At 49.5% G+C, this 12,981-nt stretch overlaps 6 protein-coding genes across 6 annotated transcripts; 2 read left to right on the forward strand and 4 right to left on the reverse strand.

The window, feature by feature from the left end:
• Positions 1-417: 417 nt before the first annotated feature.
• HETIRDRAFT_429559 (uncharacterized protein) lies at positions 418-1,143 on the reverse strand (the record flags this gene model as incomplete). The annotated part of the gene is made up of 3 exons (XM_009552496.1): positions 418-571; positions 628-909; positions 953-1,143. The coding sequence occupies 3 exons, from the start codon at positions 1,141-1,143 to the stop codon at positions 418-420; spliced, it is 627 nt and encodes a 208-aa protein (XP_009550791.1).
• A 740-nt stretch (positions 1,144-1,883) lies between these two features.
• HETIRDRAFT_429560 (uncharacterized protein) lies at positions 1,884-3,102 on the forward strand (the record flags this gene model as incomplete). The annotated part of the gene is made up of 4 exons (XM_009552497.1): positions 1,884-2,015; positions 2,117-2,317; positions 2,397-2,461; positions 2,748-3,102. 4 exons carry the CDS (start codon positions 1,884-1,886, stop codon positions 3,100-3,102), a joined length of 753 nt encoding a protein of 250 aa, XP_009550792.1.
• Positions 3,103-4,803: 1,701 nt separating this feature from the next.
• HETIRDRAFT_125540 (carbohydrate-binding module family 1 protein) lies at positions 4,804-5,749 on the reverse strand (the record flags this gene model as incomplete). Its single annotated transcript, XM_009552498.1, has 4 exons — positions 4,804-4,938; positions 5,020-5,316; positions 5,390-5,608; positions 5,666-5,749. 4 exons carry the CDS (start codon positions 5,747-5,749, stop codon positions 4,804-4,806), a joined length of 735 nt encoding a protein of 244 aa, XP_009550793.1.
• Positions 5,750-6,141: 392 nt separating this feature from the next.
• Positions 6,142-7,102, reverse strand: HETIRDRAFT_105578 (uncharacterized protein; the record flags this gene model as incomplete). Its single annotated transcript, XM_009552499.1, has 5 exons — positions 6,142-6,491; positions 6,540-6,628; positions 6,683-6,735; positions 6,882-6,954; positions 7,011-7,102. The coding sequence occupies 5 exons, from the start codon at positions 7,100-7,102 to the stop codon at positions 6,142-6,144; spliced, it is 657 nt and encodes a 218-aa protein (XP_009550794.1).
• Positions 7,103-7,315: 213 nt separating this feature from the next.
• On the forward strand, positions 7,316-9,282 carry HETIRDRAFT_429562 (uncharacterized protein; the record flags this gene model as incomplete). Its single annotated transcript, XM_009552500.1, has 8 exons — positions 7,316-7,390; positions 7,453-7,533; positions 7,596-7,669; positions 7,723-7,787; positions 7,841-7,956; positions 8,015-8,158; positions 8,211-8,411; positions 8,473-9,282. The coding sequence occupies 8 exons, from the start codon at positions 7,316-7,318 to the stop codon at positions 9,280-9,282; spliced, it is 1,566 nt and encodes a 521-aa protein (XP_009550795.1).
• A 157-nt stretch (positions 9,283-9,439) lies between these two features.
• cpm75 (cytochrome P450 monooxygenase 75) lies at positions 9,440-11,663 on the reverse strand (the record flags this gene model as incomplete). Its single annotated transcript, XM_009552159.1, has 10 exons — positions 9,440-9,851; positions 9,959-10,166; positions 10,299-10,542; positions 10,601-10,680; positions 10,853-10,947; positions 11,009-11,133; positions 11,190-11,262; positions 11,322-11,403; positions 11,457-11,498; positions 11,561-11,663. Coding segments are annotated over 10 exons (1,464 nt in total), but the record flags the coding sequence as incomplete, so codon positions are not given.
• Positions 11,664-12,981: the final 1,318 nt, after the last annotated feature.

Genomic DNA, 12,981 nt, shown 5'->3' on the forward strand with positions numbered 1-12,981 from the left:
TACACGACCGGGCAACCGGCGAGGACTGTACGAATCCTTCCGCTCGTAATCTGTGGGACTTCAAAAGCACAATAGGGCTCAGATCTCGGGGAGACTTTGAATAGAGATAACTTAGACGGTGGTACTAGAAGCGTATTGTTCGAGGGAGAGATCACGCAACTGCTTTAAATGTTCGAACCCCAAGGCCTCAAGACTATACATAGTTCCAGAAAATCTGAGTTTATACAATTTCATCGAACGTAACCAACCATCAAAAGAGTAAGTTCATAATTCGTGATACCCTCAATCGGAAAGCAACCCTTCGAAGTAGCCACTCCCGAGCCTTGTTTACAGAACTATGACATTTTGCCTGGTTGAATGTTAGTTTCCTGTTTCAGCAATGCATTGAAAATGGCTCACCATTATCATCTAGAAGACTCAAAGTAAAAGCAATCCCAAGATGATGGGAAGGAGGAGCGACAAAAGCGTGGGGATGAGCGTGATAATGAGCGGCAAGAGGGCGGTGACGAGGGCCAAAGCCGAGGCGCCGACGAGCGTGAGCACCACAGTTAACAGCGTCGTGATGACAGCCCTAAACAAATATCATCAGCACAAGTAACGGACCATTCTCGCGAAGACTGAACGTACAAAAGAGGGGTAAGCAGACCGACGGTGCCGACGGCGCCCACGCCCGAAGTGAGAGGCCCGAGGACACCAAGGACGCTGGTCAGTGTTCCTCCCAGGAGGCCTGCGACGTCGGTGACGCTCAGAAGGCCGGTGCCGTCGAGGGTGGAGAGCGTTTGGGACTGGGGCTGGCTGGTGAGGCCGGAAAGGGTGGAGCTGGCCGACTGAATGAGCGAAGTGACTTGAGTAATGCCGGACTGGAGAGCGACAGGGTCGGTGGTCCCGGGGAGGCCAGCTACGATGGAACTGCGATGAGTTACAAGCTGGAGCGCTGGATGATAGAGAAAACCTACAGAGGACGGGCTGGAGCGATGTGGTCAGGTCCGCAAAGACAGAGGCTAGGCTGGTGCCATCGCGCTCCTTTATGGTCGCCTTGGGGGAAACGACGACGACACTCTTGACAGCTGGGATTGCAGACGCAGAGACGAGAGTGCCCAAAGCGAGCACAGCAAAAGAGACGATCTTGGTGAAGGAGAACATGATTCGGTTCGAAGACGCAAAGGTGATGAGCGAAATATCAAAAGGAAAGGACTCGCAAGGATCGAGCTGGACAAGGTGCCAAAGGAGGTGAGGAAAGAACAGAACAAAACACGGCTTATATAGTAGATTCCAGTTGAGACTCAGCTTTGGAGCAGCTGATTAGGTGCCGAGAAATTACAGGCAGATAGAGTTTTTTGGAGGACAACCTCAATCCGTAGCTCGTAAGTCCAGGCCAGCATCTAGTCCTTGCTACGGACAGAAAGTATGCATACCCTCTCTCCCGCCGCATCTGCCGTGTAAGACAAGGCAGGATAGAAGGATCCCTCATCTTCCAGAGTGGAGTAAGCTCGAGAAATAGCGACTAAAATCCTTGAGGCAGTGAGGTATCGTCAAGGGATGCCACGGCTCTTCGAAGATGTGATCACTGAAGACGAAATTAACGGTATCAGTTGTACTGCGCGCGCTAGAAGGTGTTCGAAAGCACCACTTGCAGCTGAACTGGTATATCCTTCCAAGAAAGGCATCCTGTAGAAGACAGTCAAGGCACTGAGGATGTCGGACGAGCCTCTATGGCTGCTCCGAGAGGGATCTTCGAGCAGCCTAATTTACTATATATTCCAACGAAATAAAGTGCCTCATACAAGGACGGAGCACGCATTTTTGAGAATGGCGATTGCTCACCGTCCTGATACATACGAATATTACCCGATATTGCTCTGGGTGGTATGGTTGTAGTGACCATGGTTGGCCAACTGACACGATCCGCGGGGCCTGAAAAACTGGAGACTGTGTTAGATGACGTCATCGAAATGGCCTCTCTACCCCCGCAGGGGCCCGCTCGCCGCTCGCTGGCAGGGGCCGAGGGCACATTGGTGACCCTATAGCTTTCAATTGCGACATGGTCATCTGTCCTGGACAAGGTTCTGGTAAGGACTTCTTTCTGCTTATTTTTCTCAGGTCAAATTTTGACCAGAGGGTGATAGAAGCGACATACCCTATCAGTTCAGAATGCATCCTCGAAATCTATATCGAGCCCCCCACTCTCTCGATGAATTTGATTGGCATCTTCGAGAACAGTAAGAAAATAGCCTTGAAGAATTGGTTCATTACAGGCAGCCCAGCTCTATCTACTAACAACGGCGCTACTGCCGACTTCATACGAGACAGCAAAAATGTGCGTATATTCCTTTGAATCTTGACAGAGTTTAGTGTCGACTTGCGCGGCTTAGGATTAACGTTAACGGAGGCATTAGGGGCCCCCCTACATCGTGATCCTGGCTCATCTCTCCGAACTCCTGAAGGTCGGCTCTGTCATCCCGTGAGTGAGAACTTGGAACTCCGTTGGGGCTATCTCTTGGTGCTGAAATATTCGTTCTCGCATGGTTCTATAGGTACCGCTGCCTACACATGCTCATGCGATGCATCTACGCCACAAATAGCATTGAAACTGATTCTCACCCGAAACGCTCGTCTTACTCCAAATTTTCCTCCTTTCTGCAAATCTAATCATCTTTTTATGGATTCAAGATCTGGTTCGTTCTACCTTTGACAATCGAGGTGCTCTTGTTTTTGTAATAGACTTGTATGTTGTCACTCTCTCATAGCTGTATGTCGAATCTTTTCACCGACCCATTCTCGACCAGATGCACGCTGGCCGGCGCCGCGCCGATCTATGTCCTCGTCCTCGCATGTAAACTGTCTCCGAGCTGGCGACTTGCCGGCATAAGTATGTACTCCACCATCCTACAAATTGCACGCAAACGAGGTGGGGTGCCTCCACTGACATGTCTGATTAAGAAAGATGTCGACAACCTCTTGAAGTGCCTTCGAGGAAAATTTCAGTGCAACGGGCTCTCGCACCGCACACATCTCATACAAGCCTCTAATCGGGGACAGCATCTTGCCCCACTCACTCAGGCCCTTCAGCCTGCCCTCCAGCGTTTTTCGATGCACATCTGATCGTTGTCGTTGACTCCATCATCACACGATTTTTCCGGGTCCCGGCTATATGCGCCCATCTTCGATCTCGTCATATGCAGTCTCCCTTTTTTAAAAAGCCGTAGCGTCCTCCGCGGAGGCCACTCTGCTTGACCCCAACGCGGTGAGACCTCACTTTTACACCCCTGATCGATTATCTGCTTCTTTCCTTCATCTTATGTCTCGATTTCTCCGTCTTCCGTCTTCCGCCCTTCATCTTACGCCTTTAGTCATTTTATCATGTTTGATCTTGAGTGAACAGCTGTCCACGGGTGTGAATGTCGATATATTTACGGAGAATGGCGAATCCGCGTTCGCGTGCAAGAAACTGGGGGTCTGGAGACCAACGCTGTTGGTGAGACACCTTTCTCCCCCTTCTGATATGCGCATAGGCGACATAGATAGCACTCTGGCTTTCATGACGAGGCGTAGCAACAAATACTACTCACCCCAATGGCTCGGTAAGCTTTCCTAAAAACAAGACTGAGGTCGTTATGTTCCTGCGCTCATCTATGTGTGTTTCTTCGACACCCACGGACACTTCCGCTTCTGTGAGGAAAGGAGCATTATATATCGACGAACATGCGTCAACAAGTTTGTTCAGGGTCGAACGCGACGATGGGTCGTTGGACAGCCTTTCCCGACGACAACAGCTCCTTCCCCTCTTTTTCTTGGCTTCATAGCTCTAAATCGTCTACTCCCCGCATCTATCAGGAGCTTCCTTGGATCCTGCATTCCACCATCCAAAACTTGTGCTCATACGCAGGACTCTTTAACCCCAACCGCTACTACGCACGCCATTACTGGATCTCTTTCGCGTGGCGTCCATGCTGAGGCTGTATACCGTTGCCGCTGCACCGCCGTTGACATTTCTCGTTTGCGCGCCAATGACTAGATGCTCTCTGGGGCTGCATATCGAAAGTATCCAGAGATCTTGTTCAGCCCAACACAAATAAGGAGCAAGGAGACCGAGAAGGATGAGACAGGTGGCCAATGATTCAGGCGTCCTCAATGACGCGTCGGACGTACTGTACCGAGTGAGAGTCGCTCGTTTGGGTACGTGGGGTCAAAGCGGCGCCTGTGCGCCCAGAAGTATCGAAAGAATATGAGGGATGTTGTCATCAGAAAAGCCTGCTGACGATATTTTCTGGAAGCCAATTCAGCTCATCGCCGTAGTTCGTGTTATCGTTGATTGATACAGGTGGGGTGCGTGGTCATAGATGCGCATTGTATTTCTCTGCGCCAGATTTTTGCAAGTTGATCATCCCTAAGGTTGATTTTGAACAAAATCTGAGCGCTCTTGCTGGAGCCTGCTGAATATCTCGGAGCAAGTTAGATGTAACATCTTACGAGGCAATCACGTTCGAGAACTCGCGCTCAAGTGCTCGTCCTTCAGTATGATAAGTTTAAGTACGGGAAACGACCTCGACGATTTACCAGAGCAGGGTTTCCGCTCCACCAGGTCGGACCTGACGTTGAACATTTGAGGAAGATGCGAGGGTGATATTAGGAAAATCTTGTTTACAAGCTGAAGTCACAGGGTGCCATCTGTCCTTTGAGCTAAAATGTTTTTAAGATATCAATTCATCCTGATTCACCCTCAAAAGTGAATCGGTTTTATTGGCAATCGCACGACGCGCACTAAGTCTGTGAGTTATAACTCCAAGATACATCTTGAACCCTTCATGGGGTGGCTGTTGCACCCGTGTAGGCGTGAATCGTCTCGTCGGCGCATCCAGCAGGAGTCATATAGTCGTATGCGCCCAAGTTGACGTAGACGTCTGCGTTCCCAGCAGAATCAGGACAAACTAGCCAAGCCTGTTTAAAACAACAAAAAGCAAGCATTAGCACCATTGCGTTTGTAGACAAAACAGTGGACAAAACGCGACGAATACGCACATTCAGCTGTGGCCGATTGATAGACGCGATCTGCCACTCCACAGTGTCCCCACTCCACATGAAGGTACCGGCGCTGTCACCCGATGCGGGCGTTGTTGACCACGACATCTTGAGCTTTGTTACAGTGCTGTTCGCTTGCGCCTCGACGACAGCGTACAGCGGGGTGCCGTTTGCGTTTTGGACGAGTTGACCCGAGACGATCTGGAACTGGGCAGCGGTCGCGGGCGAGCCGAGGACGGCGTCCGAAGCCGTGTTCAGAACCTCGGATTGGAGGTACTTGTGGAAGTTTGGGTCTTCCTGCGGATTTTACAAAATTATCAGCACCAGGTAAGTCACATATTTGACTACAGCTTTGAGGGGAAGGACGCACGACAGCGCGAATGAAAGAGTAACCGGCTTCGAGAGTCGTAGTACCGCTGGCGGCCGCAGATGTAGATGTCGGCGTGCCTCCGGATGATGAAGAAACAGTGGAGGTTGGCGCGGCCGACGTGGTAGCACCAGGAAGGCATTGTGAGTAATAATCGTTTGAAAAAGTACATGCCCAACCGGATGGGCATACAGCTGCACCCGTCCATCCTATTCCCCCACACTAGTAGAAAACATGTAAACTCAATAATTATAGGTGAAGAATTGCGGAGAAACGCACCTGCCCATATTGGGGAGCTGTGGTCTGCGCCAAAGCAGTGCTGGCAAGGACAGCGGCGGAAACAAGGAGAGCCGACGACCTCATGGTGATGTTTTTGATGCCCGAGACACTTGATCTCGACGGTCGCTTATATACCCTATTGCGTACGATGTCTGCGCTGTCATGCTTCGCAGAGGACCGAATAAATGGCTATTCCTCGGGAGACGTTGACCGGCGGGATCATCGTTCTTGAAAACAGATGCTTAATTTCGAACGTCGGCGATTTACCGGGAAGTCAGCAGGTAGACGAGCAGACCTAGGGACGTAAATTGTATCGCATCATGAACCAACGAATCTTTGGACTCTCGGAAGTATAAACGGACAGCTGAATTACCACAAGCTCCCTGGTACGAATAAAAAGTATAGTACACGATCAGAATACAAGAATGAAACAACCACACGACTCATCGTCTATTTTGGCAGACCCAGCCTCGTGATCATGCGTTTATTTCATCCTTCGTTTCATATACCTCATTTTTCTGCGCATCGTTGGTAGCAGAAGGGTAAACAACATCGGCGTCAGAGAGTTTGTCCGTTTCGGCCCCTTCCTTTTTGATGACGACTGCGGAATCGTCTGAGAACTCGTCCGATTCTTCAGCTGGCACCGGAGCCGATCGCACGTGCAACACTATCTGTCTGGCTTCGTTTCTCCATATGTCGAGGCCTTGCAAGCCCGAAGCACGCAGGTGTAGAAGGAGGCGAGTGGATAGGTAGACAGTGAGACCAGATACTGTGAAGAAAGCCGAGATGAAGAATATCGCCGTAAGAGTGAGGAGTAAGATGGCGGCTAAATACTGATGTCAGTAGAGAACGATCGTACAGCTCGATGACGTACCGAACAAGAGCACAACAGATACTGATGCGGTGAAGGCGACGCAAAGGGCAAAAAACAAAAACGATGCACCTATGAGCAGCGAGAATACCCTGATCGACGGTATTGGTGAGCATCAGTTTACTCTGAATTGTTTACGAACTCACACAAAAGTGATGATAGGAATGAAACTTAGAGAGGCGAAGATTGCGATAAAAGTCTGTAGGGTTGATAGGTGCCGTCAGCATGTTTATTAGCTTAATTCAGTACTTGGATTGCAGGAGTCGCTGGAAGTACCACCGCATAAAATGACGATACAACAAAAAACGAGCCAGAGGCACCACAAGCTAGCGAGATGATACGCACCACGGGGATAGGATACGCTGCGAAGGATTCACGAGCAAGCTGTATCCACGGGCCAATATAATCTTCTTCAAGCCTGAGAGCAGACTTGAGGGTCAGAAGATGTTGAAATAATCGCCGAAATAATCGCACCGCTCGAACAAATGCCGTACAAGAGTCGCGCTCTTCTCGAAATATGTAGCAAGGTCCCCTTGCGGATCATCCAAGCCGTATTTTGTGCCCATATTTACAACGGATACTCAAACGGCGTACACTGTTGATTGGTGGTGGAGGTAGCGAGGAGGGTAAATGTCGTGTTCAGACGCTGAAGAGGCCTCCCGCCAAAGCCTGTCAGGCTGTGTGATGTGCGGAATTGCGGGGGAACACGTGACGGTCTTCTCCTCGCGTCTCCCTTGCTCGCGCTCGACCTGATTGCCATCTTGCTCAATTCCTCTGTCATGCCGCCCTCAGCAGGCAGAAAACCGAATGAGCTTGAGGCAAAGCTGCATCATGCTGCCTTGCAAGCCTCCCGAGTATAAAGTCTTCGCTGAGACTGCCACATACATTACTGACTCGATTTTTTTGCATTTACTAGCCTTTGACGCAGAAGGAGATCGACATACTCGCTCCAGATGCAAAACCACGAACAGGAGCAATAAACTTTTTACTTGGAGCGGTGCGTACTGTCTACTTGAATGTTCGAGCTCAAATAGACATAGACTTGGGCGACACATGCAGGGAATGATAAAAGTGATGAAGGACAACAGTGGAGGTCTGTTGTACCGTGCAGTGACGAAAGAAGAGGTAGATATGTATGTTCGTTCTTTTGAATTCATTGTGTAATGTCACTAACATATCACCGAAGGAAGAAGGGCATGAGTGGAGAGGAGTCGATGGTCTTGAGTCATATCCAGTCAGCAGAGAACCAAGGTGAGTTGTATATCTGACGTGCCGGTTCTCCACAGACGTGAATTTTTGTGTAGGCATATGGACGAAGCACTTGAAAGTCAAGACAGAATTACACCAAACCGTCCTTGACCGCTGCCTCAAGCAGCTTGTCCAGAAAGGGATAATAAAAGCTGTCAAGGGTATGGTGAAGGTTAGTACGTCTCTTTTTAGGCCATCTATCCGTCTCTCACCATTAAGATGCTCCACAGTATCCAACGCGAAAAATCTATATGATGGCACACCTTGAGCCATCTGTGGAACTGACCGGCGGCCCCTGGTACACCGATAACGAGCTTGATACTGAATTTATCAAGCTGCTCTGTACAGCCTGCTTGCGCTTCATCCAGGATCGTGTAAGTTGCTCACAAGTAATGATATGTCCACTCGAGTCTCAACGGTTCACAGAGCTTGCCGAAGCACAAGCTCTCAGACGACATACCGGCTTCTTCAAGACCCTTATACCCCATCTCTAGCGCACCACCATATCCCAACTGTCAGCAAGTCCTAAGCTTTCTCAGTAAAAGCAAAATCACAGAGACTCAGTTGAGTGAGGAGCACGTCGATATGCTCCTGAACGTCCTTGTGCTTGATGGTGAAGTAGAGAAGGTATATTCTCTTGTGTCCTGCATCCTGTGGTTATTATTCATCTATTGTCTTTGTTCTGCAGCTGCCCTCCTATGGTGCATCTTTATGGATCGCAGACGATGACGATGACGCACCATCCGCCGCCTCTTCCTCAGAGCCCGATTCAGACGACGATTCAGACGACGATGCGAAGCAGAAAAAACGAAAACGAAAAAACGGACTCTCCAGTCGGAAACGCAAAAAGCATCGAGCTGAAGATGAGATGTCCACAGATGAACACACGACGAGTCCTAGGAAGAAAGCGAAGGGTAAGAGGGCGGAGAAAGAGGTAAAGGGAAAAAAACGGAAGAGAAGTATGAGCGATTCCGAGGGGGAGGTGAGCGAAAGCGAAAGAGAGCTGAAGAAGAAGCGGAAAAAGAGAAAAAAAGCAGACGACAGCGAGAGCAGTGATGAGGGAAGCGAAGAGGATCGCTCCAAGCGCAAGTCGCGTTCCAAGTCCAAGAAGCGCATAGCATCGCCCGATGAATCAGCCACCGAGTCCGACTCAGATTCGGACTCTGACGACTCGACATCACGCCGGAAACGTTCACGATCCAAGTTGAAATCGTCAAAGTCAAAGTCATCAAAATCTAAGCCATCCTCTTCTCGCAAGAAATCGCGCGCACGCTCATCTTCTCCTGTCAGAGGGCCACAGCTGGACAATGCTTTTGCGGGAAGTGCATACGTATACCGTGCGGTGCGACAGGAGCGTGTCGCGTTGGGATGGGCAGAAGCGCCTTGCGCGCGGTGCCCAATCTTCGATTTCTGTCGGGATGGAGGGCCGGTTGGTCCAAGGCAGTGTGAATACTACGGCAGCTGGCTTGCTCGGGGAGCTGTTGCTGTTGAGGATTAGATAGCTAAGTGTTCACCAATTTTGCTTTGCGAGACCGCCCGATACACAGCAAGATGTAGACCATATGATGGTAGTGGCTGATAACTACATGTAGGAAATTGTACAGGTTGAACTGCAATTAAGCTTCGCTCTTATTCATTGCTGAGAGCCTTCACTGCCATTTTCTAAGGACCTCCTTCGCACTCTCGAATTCCCTCTCGATGCTTTGTCTGACCCTGTCGTTCCTGACCTTAATCTGAATATCAAAAGGCAGAGGGCGGGACATGAACCCGCTGGTGAACGCAAATGGGTCGGGCAGCACGTCCTGGCCTTGGGCATCCTTCACAGGACGGAGGTCGAATCCCCAGAGAATGCGCGCCATATTGACGAAGAGGGAGTTGATAGCGAGATGCCTCCCTGGACAGATGCGCCTGCCGAAACCGAAAGGGATCTCAAAGTTCTGCAGGCGTGGATCGGTCACTCCTAGGAATCGTTCAGGAAGGAATGCATCTGGGTTCGGGAAGACTTCAGGATCACGCATGATGGCACTGAAAGCATGCCGGTAAGCGTATATGCGATGCAGAACGAAACTGAAAGCGACTCGCTAGACGTTAGCAAAGACGGTGGAGCCTTTGGGGATGAACCTTTCGAATTCGTACATGAGGAACAGAGCTACAAAATTAGCACAGGCACTCACATTCCTTCGTAGTGGTCGTCCGTCGTGGTAGCATGGGGTGCGCCGCCCAAGACCGCAACAGGACGCCAACGAGTAACCTCGCTAATCAGGGCGTTGATATAAGGCAGGTGAGTCTTATCATCGAACTCCGGCATCCGTTCGGGACCAACAACTGCATCTAGCTCCGCTTGAGCTTTCTTCATGACGTTCGGATGGTGAAGCATGGCAACTGTTCAGAATAGCAGCCAAGTCGAAAAGGTTGGCTGATAGTGGTGATAGGCTAACTCACGAAGAAAAACGAGTAGTGTTTTAAATGTCTTTCATGTCATCAAGGTGAAATGTCAGGACTGGAGAAGGCCACGAGAACGCTGGTGAAGGGCGCTCACTGTATCGATGCCTGCCCCAAACGATGAAGCCAGGACATAGCCAATCTGCAACTCATTCCAGTTCAACTCTTCCTTCTTAGCAAGTGCTTCCATGCCCATGCAAGGGAGGCAAGTTCCTTCGGATGCGCGTGCTTTGACATCCTCGACGAGATGTGTGAAGAGGTCAACGTCTCGTTTCCGGCGCTCTTCTGGTGCATGTCGAAACCATTGCAAGGAAAGCTAAGCGTGACAAATATATCAGCTATAGAAGGGCATCTGACTGTCCGAGAAGAAGCACAGGAAGTTTCAGCAGCCACGGCACGCTTTCGACTAGGTATTTTCCAGGAATGCTATAAAGTTTAATTGAGGCGTTTATGTCTGAGTCACAATAAGGCATGCTCACTTGATGCTGCGATGCAAAAGAGGATGAAACATGAACCGATTAATAGATGCGGACCGGTAGGACGATCCCCTACCTGGTAAAATCTGGTCGTACCACCACCAACCATGTCAGTACTTCACTGGGGGGCACTTTCTAGAAAGGACGCACAGGATACAGATGCCACATTCTCTGTCACAATCCAATCATCAACGGTGTCAATTCGTCGACCATATGCGACTGACACGATGAGACTAGCAGCATATCTAGAAATTCGATCCGTAAAATCAGCCTCTGATCCGGTCACGAGTACAAAACAGGGCAGACCGTCGGATGTGCTTCTCGTAGTCTTTCGGCTGGTGAAGAAGTTCGTGCATCATGACTTTGGACTCGAGGGACTGTATTTCACGATATGACTTTGCCTTTCGAATGTTGAAGCTTCTATGCATGATCTGTCAACAGAATAATTACCAACCACGTCGAGGACCGAAAGGGAGATGATATTTACTTTTCGGAACGTTCTCCATTCTGCTCCGGAAGGCATTAAGAAACCGCGCATGTTATTGGAAAGAAGTTCACCACTTCGAAAGAACAGAAAATCAATCAGAAAAGGCGCCCTGATAAGAGAGAAGCTACGTACGCCATTATGAAGCGAGGTCTACTGGAGTAGATGTCTGAGCGTTTATCCAACAAGTCCCATGCGGCTTTAGCGCTTCCCAAGACTAAAGGTGGAGGATCGTCAGTTCGCATCACTAGAATGGACTTTCATGCAGACCTATGACAGGAGTTTGACCGAGAAAAAGAGAATTGACAGGTCCTATACGAGACGGTATTCAATCCATCGTGCGTAGATTAGGAAATAAAGCCTTCATGACGAACCGTATTGTTTATTCCATTGTGCGAACGTCTTCCACGGCATGAAGCCGCGTAGCTGATGAGTATTTCCAAGGAATGGCAATCCTCGAGGACCTGGGGGCATTCGTCTTCGTTTTGCGCTCCAATCTAGTATTGCATGAAGCGTGTAGATCATCAGCAGTACCAAAGGCCATTCCATATATCCAGCAGATAGAGAGCCAACAGCAATAAGAGGAGATGTCATTGGGTCGTGGAAATGCAGCGAGAGAACAAGAGCCTCAGAATCGTGGTCTTATAAGTACACGGCGCAGACTTCTCAAGGGCACGATGAGATAAACAAGTTAACTAGGAAGCTGTCCAGACGTTCACGCCATGACAGATGTTGATTGTGATGAAGGACGAGTCGTGGAAAGTCAGATGTGCAGGAATGAGCTCAGAGGGCAGTATTTTAGTCGAAGTCTCTTCTTGCGGTCGGTGTTAACCACACCGGCTCCAAGAGTAGCACATTTGGGACATAGCTGTGCCCTAGGGAGCTGGGGAGACAGAAAGGAACCGAATTGCTCCTAGATGTGCTTCAATGTTAACCCTTTGTGTGCATTCGTGCCATATAAATCTGCTCACCTTCCCATGAATCATACCCCGATGTATCGGGATAGTCATGACCTTGAAAAGAAACTGCACGAAGCGACTCTGGCTGAGGATGATGAACGCCTGAAAACACGGAGACCGTTGGGGTTAATGGGAGCGAAGATCAGGGAATGGATTCTGAAAAAGTTCAAAGTCCCGTTAATTGGAGAGCTATGGAGGATCGGAGACCCAGGCGCACTCCAGTGAATACCACGAAGCTTGTCTGCCAATCAAAATTCAAGAGCCACATCCTAAGCTGGTATATCATAGGCCAACATTCAACGCCTACCTGTCAAACAAGTCACTCAAATTACCTTGGGGAAATATCACTAACCCACGACTGATATTTCCTATCTCACAAGGATTTAACACCGTTAGAAGCAAAGTCAATTTAATTGAGTTCCAGTGTTTAATTTTCGTCAGGCAGGCTCAGCAGCTGCAAAACTGATGAGAAGAAAAACGGGTTAGGTTCATTACTGGAGTCAGATGCACCACAAACTCCACGAACTGCTGATCTTCCAACATGAGGACCGTGAGATAATCCTTCCAATTCGGAGGCCGTGGGATAATCCTGTCAATCCATAGCACATACTAGTTTCTTCAGTCCCTTGCCTCGTTGCCTCTTGCCTAGCAGGCTGAGGTCATCCTTCCAATGTCAAGCTGTTTGAGCATCACTCGGAAGTGACGATCATATGTTTGACCCATAGTTGACTGTTCCGAAACAATGATTCTCGTGTTAAGAGCCCGACTCACCTGACCTTCCTCTTTGTCCGGGTTATCCTCGTGGCCGTGTTCACCAGGTCTGATTTGTGTCTATG

Source organism: Heterobasidion irregulare, assembly GCF_000320585.1.
Source record: "Heterobasidion irregulare TC 32-1 unplaced genomic scaffold scaffold_10, whole genome shotgun sequence".
In the NCBI taxonomy this organism is placed as follows: Eukaryota; Fungi; Basidiomycota; class Agaricomycetes; order Russulales; family Bondarzewiaceae; genus Heterobasidion; species Heterobasidion irregulare.